Raw genomic sequence first — 25,940 nt, forward strand, 5'->3', positions numbered from 1 at the left:
ATTCTTGAATGATATATAGTAATTAATTCTTAATATTTTGTAACAACTTAAGAAAATGTGTAATTAAACGAATTAAAGAAACCCGTTTTTGTTGTTTTTTGAGTCAATATTTCAGCTGTTAAAATTGAAATTTGAATTTCGATTGTGTGTTTCTATCGATTGCTTATCGATAACTTTAGCGTATTGTATGGACTATCGAAGCGATTCATTATTATTCTTTTTTTTTGTTATTCTGGCTGCGAATACCGAAAGCGTTTGTGAAAATATACGTTTTTCAAGGCGTGAAAACATTATCGTCTTAAGTCTCGACACCCTAGTTCTTGCCCTGCATATACATACTTTTATCCATTAGGAATGACAGTTTAAATATATCGCCTAAGAACTGAGCAACTTCAATGCGCAATTGGATGGATGCCTTGCAAGCTAGAAGACCATTGCGAAGGCCAACTATAAAACAATGTTCTCAAATGTTTCGATTTTGTTATGTAACGGCGAAGAAATTTAAAGTCTAAATTGTTCTAGAATGTTGTTTTGCCAGTGCCGAGAGCAACACATTTGCCAGTTTCTTTCCCTCTCTTATCAAAGAATAATCACAAAAACCAAGGACCACACCGATTCAAATAAGGTCGTGTGTATGGTTTATATCAAATTATACGTTGTTTTAGTTTTTATCTACATTCTTTCAAACAAACAAAATTTTATGAACAAATGGTACGTGTTGCGAAATTCTTTTTTATTATTTCTAGATCACGTATGATTAATTTTTGTCAGAGCTTTTACTATTATATTCTGTTATCACACACATCAAAATTATAGAAGGATTTTTTTGGAGTAGTTTTTTGTACATACTCACGAAGGGTTTTTTGTTTTAAAAGTATAGACTTTGTACATACTGATATACTATACTATACTACGTAACAATTGTTAAACTAACAAGTAAATAATCTGCAGTCGAGGGAACTCGACTGTGAGATACTCAAAAAAAGCAAATAGTGCGGTATTATTGTTAAATAAAGCCAAATTAGTATATCGAAAAAATTATTTTTGGAATATTTATATATAAAATATATTAAAAAATATATATGAGTTATTGAAGTGAAGCTCGACTGATTAAACCGATAAAACGGAGCGTCAGCTATAAATGCTTGTGTTTTACGTTTTTCAATCCAGTTTCTTTTCTGACACGATCGCGTGCAGTTTAGCTATACTTTTTCTGTATTGCTTAGTTATATTCTAAGTCCATCTCTTGGATAAATTAGCGTTAAGTAAGTGCATTTTAAATATTGTGAAGGTCTCTTTACAAGGACCATTTCAGAATTTTAATTAATAATAACGTACTCTATTTTAATAGTAATTTTCATTCAAATTAGGTTAGCAGATACTTTTTCGGATTTACGAGATTTATTGAGATGCTGGGAATTATTGAAGTTTCTCATTTTATTTATTTAATTTAATTTCAAGCGTGTTTTTTTTGTGGTATTCGGTTTTAACTTCGCCCTCCTTAGACTTTAACTAGTAAATTGAGGATTTGTAATTGTTTCAAATATCCAGGATTCGGATGCACTTCTTTCTATGTACGAAGGCCTTTGAAAAGTCTTCGTCATCAGTTGAACACTCTGCACCACGAGTGACTAAAACAACTCTAAAACTTTATCGCTGACTTTATGAAACTTATCGGTGAACTTTTTGACATAATCTTTAATTCTTTCTTTTCCCACTCTTCTCTCTTGCAGCAATGCGTCTCTTGCTGTTGACGACGCTGCTGGCGTTGCTTGAATGGGGACAGGTGCGTAGCGAGGACGATTACCATTCTGAACTTCCGCAGACGCTGTACGCAGAACCCGGCTGTAACGCCACAAAGGTGTGGATATTTCAAACCGCACCCATGATCAGCAAAGATTATATCAATAAGTCCAAACACTTCGACGAGGTAAGCGTTAAAAAATTTTCAGATAATGCCTATAGCACTTACGGATTTTGTTAGCTACGCGATTTGTTTACGAGATACAACCGTGAGATGTCTACAAACTCCTCTACGAATACCTCGTGTGAGGAGGATCTGAGATGGAACTCCGGCAATATCGATAAGTATGCGGCCAACCAGACTTACGAAGAAAATCAAAATTTTGCTAAGCTCTATCAGATCAATTTTCCCCAGTTGTTGCCCAAAAACTACAACAATACTTACTACAAGGTGAATAATGCATAGCTGAGTCCTCAATGTTGTTCCCTAGCTAACACAGGCTTTGACTCTCTCTAATATTGAAGTTCGCTCACATTAACTACGAGCACACTGAAGCGAGCTTAAGAGCTTTTACTGAGGGATTATTTGATAAAAGCACAGTGCCTGCGACTGAAGATATGGAATATTTGACTGAATTGCTGCATCCGTGTGAGCAATTCAAGAAAAACTACATACAGGAAGAAAAGGATTTTGTCAGATACTATGATCGGACTTCGAAAGATATTGCGGAACGCTTGGAGTAAGTTGTTGTTGGATTTTATTTACCATTTAGATATTCATACATATGCACTTGTGGCACTGACTAACTGAACAGTTCACTTTAAAACTATAGCTGCGGTGGTTTAATATATTTTTTCCTGAAATTACAATAATTATACCCGCTACCCATAGGGAAAAATAACTTTGTGTCGACAGAAAATGTATGTAACAGGCAGAAGGAATCATTCCCGATTCCATGTATTTTTGATCAGCGTGACGATTTAGCCATGTCCGTCTGTCTGTCAGTCTGTCTGTATGAAACACTGAATCTCAGAGACAATAGTAGATTGAGCTCTGATAACATAACTATAGTATTTATGATTTCTGAAAATGTGATTACGATTAGAAAAAAAATTGTCGAAGTTATAAAAGAAATACTTTTGTATGGGCAAAAACGCCTACTTACTAGGGGTCGTAGTTGCTTTAGCTGAAATCTGATATATTTTGCACTCTATGGTATATTTTCTCTGGAAAGTTACTTTTCAAGTTTTCTAAGTTTTTTTTTTACTTTGTAGGTACCCTAAGCTGACAAAAGAAGACATTGTTATGATATTCAAGATATGCATCTTGCAGAGAGTTTTGAACCTGAAGGCCTGTAACTGGTGTTCCGCTCTTGGAGATAAGGATTATTGGGTGATTCCGTTCGCAGAGAATTTTAGATTGGGCTATGGACTCGATAAGATTGCACATTTAAATTGCCGTCTAGTGAAGGAGATAGTGTCGATTCTCAATAGTACAGAGTCTCCACGTGTGGTCGCATATTTCACTGATTTGTCGATTTTACATTTGTTTTACGAATGGGTGGGAAATGCCAAATTAGAATTTCATATGACACCTAAAATTGTTAGCGCTTCATATGCTGCTAATTTTTTGGCCGTCAAGTACAATTGTCCTGCGGAGGCGGAAAGGGAGAAGGAGAAGATTGGGCTCTTCTACAATGAGAAATTTGTCGAGTTCAAAATTTGTAAATCTAAATTCTGCAACTGGTGGGATATTTTGGAATACTTAAAGAACACTTTGGAGACCAATTGTGATGAACTCTACTGCCTTCCGAAAAAAAATGCGGGAGAGACTATTGCTCCGTTTCCTGTCACTATATTGCTGACTGTTATTGTAAAACAGCTAGTTTTCTAATCGTGTATAGTAAAGAAAATGACAATTTGCAATGTTTTAAACGTTTTGCCATTAATAATTTCAGAAACATTTCCACAACACTCGAACAACAAATTCAATGTTATGATCAATTCTTAATGTATTTTAACAACTTAACAAACTATATAATTAAAGGAATTAAAGAAAACCGTTTTTGTTGCTTTTTGAATCAATACTTTAGCTGCTACTATTGAAATTAGAATTTCGATTGTGTGTTTCTAACTATTGCTTATCAATAAGTTTAACGCATTGTGGTGACTATTGAAGGGTGTTGCTAGGTCTAAAAACATTATCGTCTTATGTTTCGACACCCTGCATATACATTTATCGATCGGGAATGACGGTTTAAAGATATCGCTTAAGAACTGGACAACTTCAATGAGCTAGAAGACCATTGCGAAGGCCAACGATAAAACAATTTTATCAAATGTTTGGATTTTGTGATGTAAAGACGATGAAATTTAAAGTATAAATTATTCTAAAATGTTGTTTTGCCAGTGCCGAGAGCAACACATTTGCCAAAAATACCGCATTATTTTGCTTTTATTCAAAATGGGTAACGGGTATCTCAAAGTCGAGCACACTCGACTGTAGCTTTCTTACTTGTTTTTAATGTAATATACCTAAAATAGCCTTCAGCAGATTTTCAATATTTTTTTGGTATATTTTAAAATTAATAGCGCAATATTTTGCTTGTACTCAAAATGGATAGCGGGTATATCATAGTCGAGCACACTCGTCTGTAGCTTTCTTATTTGTTGCGATTCATAACATGATATGTCAATGGTTAATTGGATGAATTTTTAATTATACTGTCCAGTTAGTATCGCATCTTAGTCCTGCCATAATTTGAATTATAATGTTAAAATAATTTAATTTAAAAGCATTGTGATTGTTTATAATGTAAATTTGAATTTCGATTTAATGTGCTAACTGTGTGTTACTTATATCGAACACTTATCGATAAGCTCAGCGCATTGCTGTGAATGGCAAAGTTGTTTTTCGTTGTTTCCGTGGTCTGGCAACGCTACCAATGATGGGCGCCTTTTTGAAAATGTTGCTTTTGCACATATGTAACTTGAATTGTGTTCATAAATGAACAGATTTAATGAAGAACAAAATACAATTAAGTTTATGAAATAGAATTATTTTCTTTAAGGCAAAATTTGGCAGTTAACTAAGAAGGAATATTAATCTTAATAATCACTTGGCTGGGATCCAACCAACTTTATCCCTTTTCATGCGAGCTTAAAAGGTGTTATCGTCTTAAGTTTCAATAGACCAGCAATACGACTTTAAAATTAACTTGACAAATCCTTTGCGACGACAAAACTGTGACGTAGTAGTTGTTGTTGTTGTTGTTGTAGGCATTGTCGCCGTCGCCGGCGTCTTTAGGCGTAGGCGATGCTGATGCTGGCCAACCATTTTGAGTCATCACGTGCTTCCTGTTAAATGTTCTAATGATGCGTATTAGGGCAGACTAAGTGCCACTCATAAGTGCCGTCCGCACACGCACCTGACTCCAACCACCTTTCACCTTCGACATCGAAGGCGACGTCGACATCGAATTTTACGCAATATGCGTTTTTTATTTCACTTCGTTGCTAGTTGCTGCTTGTGCTGCTGTTCGCCTGGGCGCGTTGTCAAGGCAACCCAACCCAATGGACGACAACTTCGTCAGGTTTCCCCCTCTTATACTGGTCCACGTGAGCGTGTATCCCGAACTTTAGGTCTGCTCGCCTGTCTAAATTTGTCCGTATATGAGGGATGGAGGCTGCAACCCAAAGTGCTTTATAGTTACTTAGACGTGAGTTTCCCGCTGTGAACAGAAGGGAGAGGGGGAGTTGTGGGTGTGTACGTGTTTATATGCCCAGAGCAAGTTGTTATCTTTGGTCCCATTTTTCGGTCATTCCAGCAGCGTTTTCATTAGGCTAATACACCCGAACCATGAACTCGCGTCGACTTTGAAACAAGCGAATAAATCAGCTCTGCAGTAGGCGTGTCTGGTTGGGTGGGTGGCTGCTTCTATATTGAGATTGTGATTGTGATTTTCTCTGCGTGTTAGTTAGCGCGAGCGCCACAAAACTTTACAATTCTCAAGTGTAACCCGAACTGTTGAAATGGGGCCAATGCTCCAGAAGCTGTCTGCTGCAGAAGAGAATGCTCCGATTCCAGGGTTCATTTTGGCCATAAGTTTTGGAAGGGGAGGCGAGTGCGAATAGTTTTTGTGTGTCGTGGATTAAGTTAATGGGCGCTCATTTGGTCGGCAGTCAGCTATGAATAAGCAATTTTGTGGAGCTGCAAATGAAGGTTCTGCCACATAAAACTCGGGAGCTCATTTTGGTTGCACCTTTCTAAAAAAGGCTTGCAGAAGGCAAATGGCAAAAGGCAACACACACAGAAAACACAGAACACAGGTAACAGGTAGCAGATTGCCTGTAAGCTGACCTCGCTTTTTGAAAAGAATGGGGGGGAAAAGTCTTCTTCTATGAATTGGAGCTGTGCGGCCTTGGCTTTGAAGTTCTGCCACTGGTAATTGGTTAATTATTAGGCTTCCATTGTGGCATCTACGCCTGGCGGCCATCACACAAACAACAACAGCAAGAAAAGAGTTATGTTCACTGAGCAGCTTCGTTTTCGATTACATAATTGGTCAATGCAAGCTTCTTGGATGCTAAATTCCATTTACAGTTCTTGCTAATTGTGGCACCCAAAAATGAAACGAAATATTCGAGAAATGATTTAAGCTGGCAAAAATTGACAAGCAAATTGCAAAAGGAAGAAGGACAAGGACACATTTTGGCTTTGCTCACTAGGCTGGCTTCAGCTTTCAGCTTTTCACACAGCACACACACACAAAACTAATAACATTTTTCCTGCCCACACGCATGTGTGTGGCATGTGGCATGAGGCATGAGGCATGAGGCATGAGCAAACATACAATTTTTCATTTCGACACATTTTTGGATATCTTCAAAGCTGAAGTTGCGGCCTGTAAAATTAATAGCTTGACCACAATATTGTGTAATTTGAGGTTGGATTTAGGCTATGTGTACTTGTTCAACACGAGGATGCTGTATGCTGCATGCCACATGCTGCAGCATGACAACAAAAACCAACAAACACTTTTTTGCTCACATTTTAATTAAGTTAAAATGTTTGTTGATATTTACAATAGCTCAACGCTTGGCTGTTGTTGTTGCAGAGCGTGTTGCAACCTTGCTTATTGCGTGTTGCAGTGTGAAAATGCTCTTTAAACTATTACTATTCAAAAGTTTGTAGATCGTGCCACGCGCACCACAAACCGACGCAACTTCAGGCTTAACGCCAACAGTTTGTGGCCTGGCTGCAAATTCAACGTGCATTATAAAAAAAATATGTTTGTTAGCTTTTCATCGCCAATTAGCAGACGAGAAATCAAAGCTGCCACGTCGCATCGCATCGCTTCGTGTGGCAGGCGGCAAATAGATCTCTGTGCTTGCCACTGATTAACGCGCGGCCATCAAAAGCGACGCTCAAGTGTCTCATAAACGTATTTTAAAGCACAAAGCTTGTTTAAACCTTAAGTGCGCATATACACACCATATACCATATTTATATATATGGCTTATAGAGCTCTAAAGCGACCTCAAGTGGTGGAGTGTTAAAGAAAAATGAAGCTATTGACTGGGAGATACGAAAATGAATACTCTATATATATAGTCTATACAAAAATATCTAGCATAAATATAGTTAGCAAAATTTATGAAGAACTTTAATTTAATTTTATGATATACTTTACTAATTTAACTAGATTAACACATGATAAATTAACCGCTATTATTAAAGAGGGAGTACTTCTTATAATGAAAATATAATCTGAAAATTAAGATTCTATTTAAAGAAATAAATATTTTAGAAAATATTTGTGAAATGCAATGCGTGTTTTTATTAATTTAAAGACACATTTTATGCATTAGATTTAATAAAAAAGAGTTTCTGTAAGATTATTATAAAAGCAATATGAATAAGTAATATGAATTAGCTCAAGAAGAAGAAATAAAAAGTCTAGTATCAAGATTGTCTCCAACTAAATAGACACGACTCAGGTGAATTTTATTAGAGAACAGAGATTGTTTTCTTTTAATCCGAGGTCTTATAAAGCTAAAAATTGATTTTTATGTCTAACTAACCCTTTTCTATTTTTAAAGACGCAGTCAAGTGGATTCTATATCAGATAGGTGAAGTACTATAAAAAAGAGTAATATTTCACATGTCTGAAAGTATTTCAAAAGCTCAGATGAGAACTGCGGCGAGGAATACAAGATAAGCGGCAATATGTACAATTTTGTATGTCGGGTGATACTATCGGGTACAATGGATGGAACTATCGATACTATCGATTGCTCAAAATGTACTATCATTGGCGCAAACTATTGAAACAACAAATAACAATTAGTTTAATTCCGCAATTGTACTATAGTCAGTTGAACGCTAAGTTAGTTGCTTAATTATATTTATATGCAAACTATAAACAAATGAAATAAATAATCGAACAATAAAGTCAACTATCTGTATATTAGGTACTATCTTGTATGACTATAAATCAAAACTTAACTGCAACAGCAAAGTTCCCAATAAAGTTTTACTGCGAGCGTTACAAGTTGCTTGATAAAATGTTGCAACTTAAGAGCAACAAATTTTGCTTTAAATAAACAGGTGATATTTAACGAACACGCCCACGTCTTTGCCCACGCCTCAGCACTCACACACTCACACACACACACATACACACATAATGCCTGCAGTGATTTTTGCTCATTTAAAAGAGCTGCATAAGTATGCGTGACGTGATTGTGATTGGAACTGTAGAGGAGAGTGTGAGTGTGAGTGTCTGTGTGTGTGTGTTGGTGACATGCTGAGGCTGTAATGCACAAATTAAATTCATAAATATGCACAAGTTTAATAACATTTCCGTTGGAGAGCTGTCAAAGAAAGACAAACGCTGGCATTCTGCAAAACGCTTTCACAACGCTTTTCACTTTGAGCCGCGCGCCCCCAAAAGTATGCAATGGAAATTCCACACAAAATCGATCGAGAGAACAAAACGAAAATGCGATGTAAAAGCAGACAACAATGTTATTTAACTTGATTTTATTTGGTTTTATTTGTATTAAATTTGTCGTGATTATATTTACTTTAAACTGCACGCATTGTTGACATGCTGCTGAGCATTGTATCCCCACCCCCTCCCTCCACACCGAAAACCAACCAAGTTGTCACCCAATCGCAATTGTCCTTCCGGCTAGTTCACAGAAATGATTGCTGAACATGCTTGCTGGCCCGCTTGTTGCTTTAATTTTTGTTTTGTTGTTCTGACATTTTTGCGACACACGCAATTTAATATGCAATAAGCGGGCTGTCAGTGACAGTTCTTGCCTCTCACTTTCACCTCCCCCTCTTTTGTTGTTCTTTTAATACCTGCTACTCATGGGGTAGAAGGGTATTATAATTTAGTGACTTTAGTGAAATGTATTGAAGGAAGGCAGAAGAAGTTATCTCTGACCCCATTAAGTAAAGAGGATATAGCCATGCCCGTTTATCTGTAATATTGTGGTTTATGGTATTTTCTGAATAAATAGTGTTTTGAGATATTTTGTATTTTATGGTATATTCTGAATATAATATTATATTGATATACCAGAAAAAGTCTTCGCTGTATTATAGTATTTTTTGGTATATTTATTAGGAATAGTTTAATTATAATACCGCACTGTACTTTATGGTATATTGATATACCGAAGAGACACTCGAAATATATTAGTATTTTTTTCGTATATTTTATTAGTATATTTATTATACCGCATTGATAAGGCAAATACAGTCCAATATGCTATATTTTTGGTATATTTATTTTGTATATTTTGTATGGGATAGTATATTAATATACCTCAAGAAGCTTTCGACATATTTTAAATATTTTTTTGCTTTGCAAAGGAAGTATATTTTAAAAATAATGCCGCATTGTACTTAATGGTATATTGATATACCGAAGAAGCCTTCGAAATAAATTAGTATTTTTTCGTATATTTTAGGTATTATACCGCATTGATAAAGCAAATACAATCCTATATTTAAGTATTTTTGGTATATTTATTTTGTATAATTTGAATACGATAGTTTATTAATATACCACAAGAAGCTTTCGACATATTTTAAATCTATTTTTGTTTTATAAATGTAGTATATTTTAAAAATAATGCCGCACTGAACTTTATGGTATATTCAGAATGTATATTGGTTTTTGTTTATAAATGTGGTATATATTTTAAATAATATCACACTGAAATTTATGGTATGTTTTGAATGCAATATATATAAAGATATACCAGAAACAGGTTTCGGTATATTTTGGTACTTTTGGTATATTAATTTAAAATGTTCTAACAATATTATGACACTGTACTTTATGGTATATTCTGAAATTCGTTATATAGTTGTTATATTTTAGTATTTTGTTAATATTTTAATTTGGAATACTTTAAGAATATTTTAAACAACGTTAAGAACTATTTTGCTTCTTATTAAAAATATTCTAACAATATTATGGCACTGTACTTTATGGTATATTCTGAATTTCCAAGTATACCTGTTATATTTTAGTATTTTGTTAATATTTTAATTTGGAATACTTTAAGAATATTTTAAACAACTTTAAGAACTATTATGCTTCTTATTAAAAATATTCTAACAATGTTACGGCAATGTACTTTATGGTATATTCTGAAATTCGTAGTATACTTGTTATATTTTAGTATTTTGTTGAAATTTTAATTTGGAATACTTTAAGAATATTTTAAACAACTTTAAGAACTATTTTGCTTTTTATTAAAAATATTCTAACAATGTTACGGCAATGTACTTTATGGTATATTCTGAATTTCGTAGTATACTTGTTATATTTTAGTATTTTGTTAATATTTTAATTTGGAATACTTTAAGAATATTTTAAACAACTTTAAAAACTATTTAGCTTTTTATTAAAAATGAGTAGCGCATATCTCACAGTCGAGCACACTTAACCGTAGCTTTCTAACTTGTTTTGTAATTCTGCTACCAAAATCATATACTCTTTTTCTCTCTGGGAAGCGCTTTTGTTCATTTCGACAGAAATAACGCTTACAAATTGAGTTGTTCGCAGTGGATTGAAATCTGTACAGCGGCAATTTCAATTGAATTTTCATTGAATTTGATGCAATTGATTTCATAATTAAAACACGCAACGTAGCCACAGTGCGGAAAAATGTTAAGCTCTCCATTATCCGTGTTCTCTTTGGGAATCTTTCAGCCAGCTGAGGCGCGCGGCAATAAGCCAAGTAATTTATCTTGAGTGCTCGCTTAATGCTCAGCTCTGCTCTACTCTACTCTGCACTTGTTGCTGTTGCTGTCGAGATGTATTAACGCGCAAGTGCATTAATTAAGCCTTTAAGGCGACCATGGCAACATGTGGCACTCGACTTTCCCCTTCCCCCCATGAATATTCCAGCATCTTTTACAAGATTCACGCACAGTTTGAGTTGCAACAGGAAACGCCAGACGATGAGGGAAGAAGACTTGCACTAATTGGAGGCGCCATTTAAAGGCTCTTTTTTTATTGACAATAACTTTGGCCATGGCCAGCCACAGGCCAGCCAGTAACAAGAGCAAACAAGAAGGAAATTGTTGCGTATACGTAACGTGAAACTAACTAGTTGCACATAAAGTGTGCTAAATATAAAAGTTAACTGCTCAGCAAGTTATCAAAATGATTAATAAACTTTGCTCTCTTCTTCTTCTGTGTGTGTGTGTGTGTGTGTAATGACACACTATAAATTCAGATTACTTGGAAATTGGTTTTATGATTACTTCGAACGCGACGATGTCATATTTTATTCATAAAGTTTCATTATTGCATTCCAGTTGGTTTCATTATGCATTTTATTGGAAACCCCTTTTTACTATTCAACAATATTTCGTATCGATTTCGCGCAATTAATTCACCGAAAAAAACTCAGATTTCATTTGAATATGCTATGAAAAGGACGTTCAGCAATTTGTTTTTTGTGCACTTCCTATAAGGGTAAAAGGCGAATCGAAAATTCCACTGATATTTTATACTTTTTTTTTGTTGCTTTTATTAACAACGTGTATAATTTAGTGGAAGTGTAATTTAATAATTTACTGCCCGCCTGTACCTGTTTTTTTGAGGGGACTGTCTATTGAATTACATGAGATATTTTTTTTTGTATCATTTTCCATTGGGAGTTCAATGAATGCTATAGCTGCTAAAATAAACCAAGCAGAGTTACTTTAATACAAAAAGTATCATTTATTAACTATATAGATTTTTAATGCAAGTGAAATTTACTAAACTACTCAGTTTTTTTCAGCTTGGAGTAATTTATTTGTTTTTAGTTGATGTTTGTTTTAAATATATTATATATTTATTGCGCTTTACTTTACAAGACTTTTTTTTAAGGAATTGTATAATCAAAATAATTTTGAAATTGAAGAGTAATCTTAAGCAGCTTCATCTTCAAATAAAATAATTTCGCATTGCAATAGAAGCTATGAATAATTTATTTGCTTTAAAATGCTTTAATTTTAATGTCTTGCTGTAATGGAGTGTTTTTATTTTGTTTGTAAAGAAATGCGTTTTTATAGTAGTTTCATAAGTATTATGAGTAATTTAAAGATAATTTGTAATAGCTACTTATGTGATTAATATCACTAGTTTATAAGTATAAAATTCAAATTGGAAATTTCTGTATAGAATCTTAGTGCAAGCTAGTTGCTTTAGTAATGTATATAGTGTATTTATTTTTATATTTAACTGCAATTGTTTTTATTTGTTACAAAGATATACATACTCGTATAAGTATATACATTCAGTAGCTTCATAATAAAAATGAAGAATTTCTAAAAACTTCTGTGACAAAGTACAACAAATTCGCAACGTTAGCTATTACAAAATGATTCTATAAGTGCTTTAATATTTTTATTGAATGATATATATTTTAATTAACATAAATAGCTATTTTTCTTTTGCCAAACATGAACAATATATTTCATAGTAATTTCATAGGTATTATGAGAAATTGCAGAAGTTTTTCATAGTAATTTCATAGGTATTATGAACAATTGTAGAATACGTTTAGAAGCTGCTGCTAACTCGAAATTAAACAAATTCTCATTGTTATGAAAATGAGAGTCAAATTATTTGTCGACGTATGTTGAAATGTCATTTATATTTGTATTTAATTTAAGCACTTTTTATTCTATTATATAAATTTTTATACTTTAATAAGTACATATAAGTATCCAAAATTTTCAAAATATGCATTGCACTGAAAGTTCGGTTGAAAATATTTGCTTATAGTCGGTGTATAATTTACTGTATTTTTTATTTACTATATAAATTATAGTAATTTATAATAAAATAAACATTACAGAAAACTTATTTCTCCAAATAAAACGAATTCCTCTTGCAATAAAAGATTACAATTTATTCAAGAAAAAAAACATTAACAAGTGAAAAATTCAAACATTCAAAAATCAAATACAAATGCAATCCACTCTAGAATCTGTAACGACGGATGGCGCGATACTGATAGCCATCCTTGGTGAGCACAGCACTCTCGCCATCGGCGGGTCCTTCGGCAACGACGTCGTCACCAAGAGGCGGCAAGTACTCCTGGGGAGCAGCCGGAGCGGCCTCCTTCAGCTCGACGGGCATCTCCTCGGGCTGCTTGTAGTGATAGCCATCGTCACGCAGCTCGGCTGTGGGCACATCGACCACACGGACATCAGCCTCAGGCTCAGGCTCGGGTTCGGGTTGCTCCTCGACAGCTGGCGCCTCGGTCTCGGCCACAACTGGTGCTGCCTCGGTGCTGACCTCCTCGGCTGCTGGTGGCAGATACTCACGTGCCACCTTGGGTTCGACGGCAGAGACAACCTCCTCGGTGTCATCAGCTGGGGCAGCTGGAGTTGGCAGCGCAGCAGCAGCTGGGGGCAGATAGTTCTTGCTGGGTGGTGGCAAGTAGCGAGTGGACAGATGCGAGACATCGCGAAGATTGCGATGACGCAGCTTGAGGCGACGCACAGTGCGATACTCGTAGCCTTCATCTCCTAAAACAGCGCTCGGCTGCTCGGTGGCATCGACAACATCAGCGGGCAAATACTCCGTAACCGGAGGCACGAAATCCACTGCGGAGGCATCGACTAGCTCGGAGACATCGCGACGCAGCCGAGAGGCATCCTGGGGAGCAGCCAAAGCGGCGCTGGCAACGGCGGACAAAGTGAGAACACTGCTAAGCGAGAAGAATTTCTGTAGAAAAAAATAAGTATTATTTTGTGGTATTCCAACATCCTTGTAGGCAAGTCTCTCTTGCTCTGTTTCTAACCATTTTTGGGCTGGTTTTTTTTTGGACTTGGGTTAACGGCGTGTGGCAATTAAAAGTTGCTGGGACTGTTTGATGCCTTTGCTCTAGAGCACCGTCGAATTTATAGCTCAAAAACTTTGAGTTCGTCGTCCACTTCAAGCCAGCTCCAGCTCCAGTTTCAGTTTCATCTCCAACTTCAGCTACAGCTTGGGTTCAACTTAATTAAAAATCTTCACAAAACAACAAAAAAAAGTAACACACACATTTTGTTGCCTTTTTGGCTTTTCGAGTGCCACTTGAGATTCAGTTGCGTTGCTTGTGAGCCAAGTCTATCCATGTGGCTTTGACTTTGGACGTTGCCTTGCATTTGTTTTTTTTTCTTTTCTGTGTTGTTGTTTTGTTTTCTTTTACAGTGCCTGCAATGTCAAGACGTACACGCTGGGCTGCTTGACCTTTCCAGCGGCTATTGCTATTTGGCTTTGCCTTCTTTTTTTTTGGTGTATGTATTTTGGCCATCTCTTTTTTGCTGCTCTTTGCTGGCCCATTTCGGTCCAAGTAGTTCAGGTTCGGTTGAGGTGTTAATTTGCTGTCCACTCGAAACTCAAACTCTTAAATTCAAACTCAATCTCAAGTGCGGCTGCGGAAGTGCTATGCTTATTTATAGGCCTCTCTCTTCAGCTGAAACTGAAGTGCGCACTCGCTACGTTCTTGTGCCTTTGCAACTCGCAAACTCGAAACAAAACTTGGCTTCATTTAAAATTTAAACTAATTATAACATACTCAAATATGCAATGTAAATCTGTTTTGGCTTCGTGTCCGAGAGGCGGTTAAAGCGGCTATCAAATTGCAATCGGAAAACTTGTTGCGGAAATTAATTATTGATTACAACAATTCTTCTGAAAATCTGAATTTAAATACAACACACAGCATTTCTCATTAAATAGTCATAAGCATAATTACACTCACTCTCGTATGTCTGTCCACACCGCATGCCATTTGTAAATTGAATTCGACACTGTGGCAAAAATGGGCGACAACGCGTTATTTGCGGTGGCTTTTTATTGCATTGTTAATGAACTCTGTCATTTGTTTTGGCCAATATGCCAATTGTGTACTGTATGCTGTGTGGGCGTGGTCACATGGGCGCTCAAAAGTTGCGGTAAAACTCAAATGAAATGAAAAATCGAAGTTGAAAACGTTTTCGCCTCGCATTTTTCGCTTACCATTTCCACTCTGTCTATAACTCTCGCGAGTAATCTAATAAACGTGTAAGAGCTGCAAGTAAATCATTCCTTAGCTATCTCACACACACTCTCTGTTTATTGCCTTCTTTTGCTTCTCTTCGCTGGCTGCTTAAAAGGCGGCAACAACTTCCGTTTGCCACGCACATTTGCGCCTGAAAGTATGCTACACATTTTTTTCCTGTTGGCTCTGCGACTTGTTGCTGTTGCTTCTGCTGTGAGCATCTCATTTGGCATTGGCCAGAACCCTCCGCTTGGCCTAAGAGCCACTCGTGTGCCATATTTTATGTGTCTAGGCTTGTGGAGCGCGAACATAATTTATAGTACAAGCTACAAGAAAGCAAAAGAGCACGGCAAGAATTGAATGAACGACAAGCAAATACTATGTTGAGTAGGCAAAAAAATATATCAACAGCATTTATTAAATTCTGTTAAGACTGTTAAGCATAAGTGTGAAAGCTAAATGATGCTACGGGGTATAATTTTAATATTGGTTATATACACAATAAACTATTAAATTAGAATGTGGAAAAACACGGCTAGCGAATACTCTGTAAACAGCTAAGTTGAAAAACTTAAATATAAATGGTATTTGCTAAATATTGATATTGTAAAGCTAAGTGTTGAAGTTTTTAAGATGCTACGGGGTATAAATTTAATATTGTTTATATATAATGTAAAAAAAAATATAATCTCTTAACTAAGAATGTAACATAAAAGGGAACTGCTAGAAGTAAGTGAAAGACTGGCATTTACACTACAAGTATCTGGCATGACAGAAGAATATATAAATGGTATGATATAATATATGGCAGTTGAGATTTTAAAAGATTTATATTATAGCTTTAATTTTCGTACACATATTTTATTAAAGCAAAGATGCTACAGAGTAAGATGTTATTATTTTAATGTTTATATTTATTATTTTAATGTTAATATTTTGAATTGAAAAGTGCTAAAACTGCATATCCTATAAATAAAGATACTAACTGTTGTATTTTTTATAATATTTATTTAATATATTCATTAGATTTAATATTTGAAAATTTATCTTAAAGAAAAGAGTTGTGTAGACTTTTTGTTATGGAGAGAACAATTCAAATTTGTCTTCAGTAAAATTTTATTACAGTATATAACATATAATTTGATATATAATATAATTTAATATTTTTCATAAGACATAAATTGTTTTATATTTCGCCAGACTACCCTTTCATCAACTTTCTCTACAGGGCATTCACACCAGTAACAACAACAGTGAATCTGTTGTGCTATAAATTGTGCGTGCCTCATTGATTTTTGTGCGGCTCTCGACTTGTGATTTTATTTAAAAGCGATTTTTTGTATGTCTATTTTGTTTGGCAATTTCGCTCAACACGAAACTTGTTCGTGTTTTTTTTTTGCACGCTGTGTGTGTGTAGGTGTGGTTAAGTGTGTGTGTATGTGTTTGTTTTGTGTTGTTTGCTCTGTCAGTTTGAGGTTCAATTTACATGTTCCGCACAGTGTGGCATTCAACTGCCTCTCGATAAGATTGCTCTTGCTCTTGATGTTGTTGTTGCTGCTGTTGTTGTTGTTGCTGAAGCTGAAGCGATAAAGGGCAACAGCTTAAAGAAGCTCCCAAAGGCTCATCGACCATTAGCCGCTGTAAAGTTAACCTGAGCTCCTGTTCAATCCTTTCCTCGACTTTTCTCCTTTCTTGTCTTGTCCAGGCGAACTCTTTAACCAGCTGAGGCCCAGCCCGCGGGCGGACAACAAGTTCGAAAATGTTTGCGTGCGCCACACGGCAAAAGGGCAGCGCCCCCGAAAAAAACAAGTAAGAAAGCTACAAGCTAAGTGTGCACGACTGTGATATACCCGATACGCGTTTTAAGTTTTTAACCACCAGATATAGGCGGTATTATTCTTAAAATATACCAAATAAATATACCACAAAAATACTAAAAATATACCAAATGTTCTGAGATATGGGCGGTATTGTTCTTAAAATATAACAAATTAATATACCATAATATGAGGAATATTAATATAGTACCACATTCAAAATATACCAACGAGTGCACAATATACCAGATTGCCAGTCAAAGCCATATTAAGTAGGTGTTTTTAATTATACTAAATATAAGTTCTACAATTTTTTCTTATTTTAGTCAAATGTTTAGGAATCTCAAAAAGTATTGTCGAAAAAAATCATATCTTTATCTTTCACAGTCTCTGAGTTCTAGGTGTTCATACAGATAGACAGACAGACAACGACAGACAGGCAGGCGGACAGATGGACATGGCTATATCGTCTTGGGTGTTGATTTTGATCAAGAATATATATAATATATATGTACTTTATTCGGTTGCAGATCCTCCTTCTGCCTGTTACATACACTTCATGGAGGCACAAAGTTATAATACCCTTTTACCTTTTTTACGGGAAGCGGGTATAAAAAGAAAACAAATCTTGGTAGCAAGAAGAGTAGAGAGAAAAGAGAGAGTCTCTCTCCTTTGGTCCGCCTTAGTTTATGCAAATGTCGTAGCTTTTGTGTGCTCAGCACTTGTCCAAGTTTTTGGCGGCTGCCAGTTTTTGTAAGTTGGCCGTGGGCGCCAACCAGTTTGCTGCCGCATTTATTAAGTTAAAATATTTATATATTTTAAATAGGACAACAGCAGCAGAAGCAACAGCAGCAGTTGAGAAAAACAACCCGGAAAAAAAGGGTTTCACATTTTGCCTTTCTTCTTGAGATATCGATTGCCCCACAAAATTTATATGCGAAATATTTAAATTGCTTCTTTAGAGAGAGAGAGCGAGAAAGAGAGTTGCGAAAAACAGCTGGTACATGAGAATCCTTTTTGGGGTTAACAAATTTGTCAACTACCAACTGGCGACAAGGACATGCATTTGCCATCATTCAATTTGGCGTCGGCGTTGCGCATACGCAGCGTTGACGCTGCTCTTCTCATTAATTGGGCTATAAATTTACACTAACTCTGTGACAGATACATTTAAATTCATTCAGCAGACGTAAGCCAAATGTCACATATGTTACTAAGTCTAAACCCCTAGCCAAGGATTTACCTTTGCCATAATTAAGCCACGGCTTGTTAACACGTCGCAAAATTTGCTGGCTAAGAGCCGACAGACAGACAGACAGCCGGAGAGTGACAGCTAATGTGCCACAAGTCACTTCTGGCTGACAGAGCTATTGAAAAATTGATGAGCTGCGAGTGAGCAAGAGATAGAGAGAGAGAGAGAGAGCAATGATAACACATTCTGACATCATAATACATAAATCCATAAGCATTTCCTCGCTCGCCCGTTGAGAAGCTGTCAGTAAAAATAAATAGCAAAAATTGTGATTGAAAATTGTGGCAGCCAAATGCCATCAGACCGTTTCCGTTTCCGGCTATGCCTAGCCAACAAAATCTGATAAATCTAAATACGAAGGTGTTGGAAGCAATGCGAGTGATGGAAGTGATTTACTTGCTTTTAGTCAATAACTTGTCTCTCTCTCTCTCGCTCTCGCCTGCTGCTTAAAGTCTCTTCAAGTCAGCGAAACGGAGCTGAAAAAGCCGTTTATAAATAGCGTGCAATTGATTGGCAGCATAGCACAATAATTATCTAGGCAATGGAGCGAGCTGTTATAGATAGAGTCTTTAAGACTAATGTGGAGACGGCTGATTATAAATATAGCAAATGTATTTTGAGTAGGTCGCTGAGAGAATTGAAATGCTTGCTGAGTAGTCAAATAAATGTTATTAAAAGATGCGTCAAATTTTGGTTATAATTGATTGATAGCTTGTAGCATAGAATTGATAATTGATGATAGCTTTAAAAAGTTGTTTTATGTGTTCTTTAAATTTAAAATTAAAATGTGATAACATCTTTAAATTTATCTAAGAAATACTTTTGTATGGCAAAAACGTCTTCTTTACTGGAATTATTTCTATTCTATCGAAAATTTAGAATGAAAATTCCAAAATTCTCTTTCTTTTTCCTAAAATTAAAATTGGAAAGCATTGTTAACACTATAAAAGCTTTGTCCAAATTAGGCAAGTCAAAAGGATAACTAACTAACAAAACTGATGATGGCTTTTGATAGTATTTTAATGAAATTATAATTTTAAATTATCTTGCTTAATTACCTAAACCAAAAATGAGAGATGATATTTGGCACTCTTCAAGTTTTGCCGAAGTCAATTATTGGAATGTCAAATTCTCTATTTATTTTTTCTTAATTCAAAATGAATTCAAAATCTTTTGCTCTTTGGTCTGGCAAGGGCAAAGGATTTTCTAATTGAAAGTATTATAAAAAAAATGTATAAAGTATTCTTTAAATTATCTTTCTTTAATTCAAATTAAAAATGAGAGAACGTCTTTGGAACTTTGGAATTTCTGTTGAAAAAATTTAGAAAAGTATTATAAGAAAAGTAATACCAAAATTTATCTTTTTTAATTTTCCTATTTTACAATGAGAACATCTTTAGCACTCTTAAATATGTTTCGAAATCCCAAACTGTCTTTCATTTTTTCTAATTCAAACTAAGAAAACATCTTCAGCACTCTTAAAGCTGAGTCGAATGTTCGCAAGTCAAAAGGATTTCTTAATCTGCGCCAAACTACTGCCTAGATAAAAGTACAGCTAGTCAAAGAACATGCAAAGAAAAAAGCAGTCGTAAGAGCAAGAAAGCCATTTATAAAATTAGTATGCTGCTTGCAACACTCGAGCAACATTCATAATGCAAGCTTCGCCCATAGTAAACTTTCATTTAGCTTTGGGCCAAGTAAATGAAAATGTTTGTGCTCAAAGTAGGCGAAAGCAAACTCGAGTCGAATACGACATCATAAATATTTATAAACTTTAAAAGCAGAATCAAATCGAATCGAATCGGAATGGCATCGAGCCGAAAATCGATGGCATTGTCAAGGTTGTCATTAGTGCCACGCCCACATGTCACCACTCCCCCTATTTATATAGGCTGTGCCGGCTCAAGTGTTGTGACTATGCATATTTAAAATTCAATTTAAATTCACGCAGTCGGAAAATGCGTGTTAAATAAAAACAGAAAATCGAAGCTTAGCAATTATGAAAAGCTCTCGCTCTTCTCCCCGCCATAAAACAAGGACAGTGTCCTGCTCCTTGGTTATTATCCTGTCTATTTATGGCACACAGCTCGGAAGTGCCTCGTCGTCGATGAAGATATAAAGATGAAGATAAAAATATGTATGTATATAACATAAAATGTGATGTTAAAAATCATGAAGAGAGCACAAAGGATGTAGCCGAAGGTGGTTTATCCTTATGTTCTAACGTTGCTCCAATTAGCTGCGCAGTCAGCTGTAATAATTAACTCGTTGCTTGTTGTGGAATTTTTCGTAGCTTTTGCTGCTCAACGTTGCGTATGCGCAATATTCTGCTACTGCTACAGGTTGACTTTGATGGTTCACTGTTGCCCTTTCCAAAGTCATATTTCATTAAAAATCGACTCGAGAGTGGGCGTGGCAGGCGGCCGCACCTGAGGCGCTGTTAATTTCCCCAGACACCTTGCAATTGGCGGAGGATGGAAGAACAGGGGGAGAAGCGGAAAAAAAGAAACGCTGCAGTTGAAAAGAAGCTGCTGCGGCGGCAACAAATGAGAATGAAAACAAATAAGCATAAAAATGGTTAGGAATGGAACGCACAACTCAAACGAGGGTCAACAGCAGTCGCTGCCTCAGTCAGAGTCGCAGTCACAATAACAATTTGATTTCTGTTTTCTGTTTGCTTGGCCGCTTCGTCAGTTTTGTGTACGTGGTATTTGTCTGTTTATTTGCTTTATTTGCGCTGTTTGTCTTGCCAGGCACAGGAAGGACAGAGCTCGCGACCCACAAAGTGGGTTGGAGTGAGCGGAGTGGGGGAAGCGTAACGAGACCTTTGGCTGAGCTGCTTTGCTGTGGCTATTTAATTTACAATTTACATTCAAATTTACCTTCGACAGCTGCAGCTGCAAGCAAAACTTTTCTTTCTACTTCTTTCTACTTCTTTCTCTTTCTTTTTATTTTTTGGCAAAGTTCAATGAACAGAACACAGACAGGATAATGACTCCATTTCAATTAGATGAGCAGCATTACAGAGAGGGGGAGAGAGTAGAGGTTCGGATTCCTGTCCCATGGGTATTCAACGATTTATGCTTTTTAATTAGGTTTCCATTTCAAAATCGACGCAGACGTCTCGTATTTCACTTTTATTTCGTTTTCAATTACTTTTAATTATTCGACATTTGTTTGCGCTTCCTCGATGCCACATTACTTCAATTTTCTCTCTTGTTATACCCGCTACTCATAGGGTAGAAGGGTATTATACATTTGTGCCTCTATGAAACGTAACTCCGACCAACAACCGAGACTGTCTGCCCGTCTGTCTGTCCATTCGTTCCTATGAAGATCTCAGAAGATTTTTAAGGAATACTTTTGCTTGGGAAAAACGCCAAATATAACCTTTGGTATATTTTAGTATTTTTGCGCTATTTTACTTTGACATATTTTAGCAATAACATCGCACTATTTTGTATTTATTCAAAATAGGTATCGGGTATTTCACAGTCAAGCACACTCTACTGTAAATTACTTGTTTTACTTTAGTACTAGATGAATATACCAAGTATAGCAGATGGTATATTTTAGTATTTTTGTGGTGTATTAATTTGGCATATGTATTTTTCTTGGAATATAGTACAATTCAATGCAACAAATATACCCTTTGGTATATTTTTAGTATGTTGTGGTATACTAATTTGGTATATTTTAAAATGCAACAGCAGCTTTGTTTGTCAATCTGGTATATTTTGGACTTACAGTTATATCTGAATGTAGCACTATGTATTCAATATACCAAAAATAGCCTTTGGTATATTGGAGTATTTTTGGAGGTATTAATTTGGTATATTTTAAGAATCTGTAGCGGGTATCTCACAGTCGGACACACTTAACTGAACCTTTCCTACTTGTTCCTTTTCTTCTCCTCTGTTTTTTTATACATAATATGAAATAATTGTGCCACTACAACAATTGACAGCAGCAACAATAACAATTGCCGTGCCGCTTAAATGAGTTTCGTGCGGCGGCGTTGCCTCGAATTCAATTTAAGTGGCAAACAGACACTAAAGGACATTCGCCTCACACACACACACACACACAAACACTTTCGCATTTATACTAATATAGAGAGGACAGAACACTTGTCAAGCTCCTTCAGCTTGCTGCTTGCTGCTTGTGGAGTCGTTGGCGTTGTGTTTGTTTGACTGTTTGTCAGTTTGTTTTGTTTGTTGTAGTTGTTAGAAGCCAAATGGCTTTCAATTAAAATTGTAGCCTAGCACCAGTTGTCGATTTAATTAGTTTGCAAAGTGACGTACGCTATGCACAGGGTGCGCACAGGGTGTTCAAAGTAAGTGGAATTGCAATGGGATAATCGAATTTGAATCTGGGCTGTGCATAGCAAAAATTCAGGGTGAATAGAGAATGTGCTTTGGAATATTAAACTATTATTATTTAAATATAATTTTAAAATATAATAAATTTTAGTGAAGTTTTAAATTAGAGTTGAATTTAAACGGTTATAATTGTGATTTAAAAAATATGTATTTATCTCTTTCTCAAGCTACAATTCAATTGTTTGTCTAGAGTATTTTAAGGATTTTAGAAATAATCTCTAATTCTTTAACTGAGTGGTCTCTTTTTTTTAATAAACATTTGTTAGATATGTTTGTTGTGTTAATTTTAGAGTTCTTGGTTAATTTTGAAGCTGATGATTTTGTTATTATAATTGTGGCCCTAGAATTAAATACTTTAGCCAGGGTAACTTAAACTCTTAGTATATTTTACTTTCTTCTATTTTCTAATTATGAGTTTAATGGCAGCTGATTTTTATTAAAGTCTTCTTTACAGCTTGCTGTGTTGAAGTTGAAGTTAATGTGTACATTGAATAATTTATTTATTGTAAATTTAGACTGACAATTAAATACTTTGCCCAGGGAACCTCAGACCTTTTGCAAAATTTATTTTATTACATTTCCTAATTCATAATTTAGTGGGAGCTGATTTATATAAAAGATTTCCTTTTTTTGATTTAGATATTGCCTCAAACTAATTTAGTTTGACTTTAGCTTATGCTATCTCCTAATTTCTCATATTGTTGTTTAAGGTATTTAGAGTGAAGCCTTCTTTACAGCTTGATTAATGTATTAGTAATACATTTTTTATTACAATTGTGTCGTTATATCTTAAATTTTTTTTAAAGTTTATGCTCCTTTCTAATTTCTAATTCAAACGTAGGTGATTTATAATAAACTTTTACATATGTTTGTAGTATTTATCGAAGAGTCTTTCTTACAGCTCGTTGCGGCTTACTTGCCATAGCAATTGAGCATCTTTTAGAACTTTGAAGACAAGCTGTTAAGCTGGCAATTAAGTGTGAGCAGAACACAAATTTTGTTGAGTTGCTGGCAATCTATGCTCGCATTTCTTGCAGTGTAATTACCTTTTGTCTTGGAAGGCGAAAAAACAATAAATACTTATATAGTCGTAAATGGCAATGTCTTGGCAATTTCTAGAGCAGCTTGTGCTGTTCTTCGATGCTCTTGTTTTTCGCTTCCAATTATGGCCAGGTTTCCAGGCGCACCCACACGCCATTCCATGAGGTCCACATTCATGTCCATGTCCATGGACCTCGGTCCAGTTGCGGAGTTTGGCGTCCACTTCTTTGTGTGTCTGTTTGCCTCGCTGCGCATTAAATTGAGCTTAATTGGAAATTACATCCAAGTGCTATTGTTGTTATTATGTAGCAACCAAACACACAGAGCGAGAGAGAGAGAGAGGAGAGAGACAAGCACTTACATATGCATTACATAAACTGATTCCGTTGAGCGCCGTTGCTCTCAAGTTAATATAATTAGTTTCGGTGTAAAATTATAAACGTCAACCGCCGGCATTAACACACAACAGAACACAGATGCACACATGCTTAAACACACACATTCATACACATACACACTCGTACTTACACACACACTTTGACTCATACACACACTCGGCCCTGGCCAAAGCTCTTGCGGCTTAAAGGAGTAAAATGAGCGATTCACTTGTATGCGCCACACACACACTCAAATTCAAGTAAGAAAGCTTCAGTCGAGTATGCTCGACTATGAGATACCTGCTATCTATTTTTAATAAATGCAAAAAATAGTGCAGTATTCTTTTTCAAAATACATCAAATTAATATACCACAAAAATACTAAAAATATACCAAAGGATATTTTAGAGATATTGGTACAGTATTACAATAAAATATACCATAGAGTAAAATATACCGGATATAATATATATTAGATTAATATACCACAAAAATATCAAGAATTTACCAAAGGCTACATTTGGTATTGATATTACATTAAAAATATACCATATTTTACACTCTGTAAAATATACCACATTGTCAGCGAAAGCAACTATGTAAGACCCGTAGTAATTAGTCGTTTTTATCCATACAAAAGTATTTCTTTACTAACTTCTACTAATTTTATCTGATCGCAAATTTTCAGGAAACAAAAAGATTATAGTTATTATTGTATATACCAAAAATCTCGATTCTAGCTTCTAAATCACGCTTAGTATTTGTTTTGTTTGGAAGTGGAACCAACTTGATATGTGTGCAAATATAACAAGTGCTGTCGAAAAAAATTATATCCTTATCTATTATTGTCTTTGAGATCTAACGCTGATCAATAATATAAATTCTGTATAGCGTTGGAGATGCCTCCTTCTACCTTTTATAAACATTTTCTAAAGTTTTAATACCCTTCTACCCTATGTGTAGCGGGTATAAGCACTCATATATATACTCACTCTCACACTCACGCGCACTCACATCATGGGGTATTAAAGTTTTGCAGCTGGCAGTTAGTCAGCCCACGCGGTTTTCAATCACGCCCCCTTTTTGGACGGACGACTGTTTTGCTTGCAGCACGTGTCGAATAGGATGCCCCGAAAGCCGCAGGATATTTCCGTTCAATATTTGCACAATTTCCTATATTTGCACACAACACAATTTGCTGTGCGCTCAACCCTTACTCCTACCCCGCTTTCACTTGATGATTATGAAAAATTTACATGCGTTGCTCACTTTTTCGTAAAGAATTTTAGATTATTTTTTGACGCCGAAAATGATGATGCTGCGCAAATAAGTGTAAAATGATCAAAATGACAGACAAGTTGATGTTGTTGTTGTCCCGGTTTTAATTAAACTGCAAAGCGTATTACGTATACGCAGCATATCACAGCAACTAAGTACAGGGTGCTTTAATTCAGAACCTGAAATGCATTCAACTAAGCGTGAAAATACGCTGACAACCAGCAGCAGAAGCAGAAGTAACAATAATAAAGTAAGCTGAGAGAAAGAGTTGAGAGCGCGAGCCAAAAACTTTTGAAGTTGCCACAAAATTATGTTAACTTTTCGAGTAAGTCACTTGATTATTTTTCGAGGCGAGGTGGCGCAATGCCTTTTCTTTTCTTTTGGTCTTAAATGAAGCGCTTTTCGTCGCCCATTTGTCAGACTAACTGACCTTGGCTTGATTTGGGTTCCGAGTTTACGAGTTGGCGACGCTTAGCGCGTAATTGAGACAATT

At 35.6% G+C, this 25,940-nt stretch overlaps 2 protein-coding genes across 2 annotated transcripts; one reads left to right on the plus strand and one right to left on the minus strand.

The window, feature by feature from the left end:
- Nucleotides 1-1,735: 1,735 nt before the first annotated feature.
- LOC117572087 (multiple inositol polyphosphate phosphatase 1-like) lies at nt 1,736-2,487 on the plus strand. Its single transcript, XM_034254683.1, has 3 exons — nt 1,736-1,930; nt 1,985-2,194; nt 2,269-2,487. The coding sequence occupies exons 1-3, from the start codon at nt 1,736-1,738 to the stop codon at nt 2,485-2,487; spliced, it is 624 nt and encodes a 207-aa protein (XP_034110574.1).
- A 10,763-nt stretch (nt 2,488-13,250) lies between these two features.
- Nucleotides 13,251-14,130, minus strand: LOC117572076 (calphotin). Its single transcript, XM_052004505.1, has 2 exons — nt 14,077-14,130; nt 13,251-14,000 (listed from the first exon to the last, which is right to left on the minus strand). The coding sequence occupies exons 1-2, from the start codon at nt 14,077-14,079 to the stop codon at nt 13,251-13,253; spliced, it is 753 nt and encodes a 250-aa protein (XP_051860465.1). The 5' UTR covers nt 14,080-14,130.
- Between the last annotated feature and the right edge of the window lie 11,810 nt (nt 14,131-25,940).

The sequence above is a fragment of the Drosophila albomicans genome, chromosome 3 (genome assembly GCF_009650485.2).
Source record: "Drosophila albomicans strain 15112-1751.03 chromosome 3, ASM965048v2, whole genome shotgun sequence".
In the NCBI taxonomy this organism is placed as follows: Eukaryota; Metazoa; Arthropoda; class Insecta; order Diptera; family Drosophilidae; genus Drosophila; species Drosophila albomicans.

What these genes read in the sequence shown, in the direction of transcription:
- LOC117572087 (XM_034254683.1), top strand. Translation starts at nt 1,736, where the DNA reads ATGCGTCTCTTGCTGTTGACGACGCTGCTGGCGTTGCTTGAATGGGGA. An exon ending in AGTCCAAACACTTCGACGAG is followed by an intron (nt 1,931 to 1,984) that starts GTAAGCGTTAAA and finishes GGATTTTGTTAG; the next exon opens with CTACGCGATTTGTTTACGAG. An exon ending in ACAACAATACTTACTACAAG is followed by an intron (nt 2,195 to 2,268) that starts GTGAATAATGCA and finishes CTAATATTGAAG; the next exon opens with TTCGCTCACATTAACTACGA.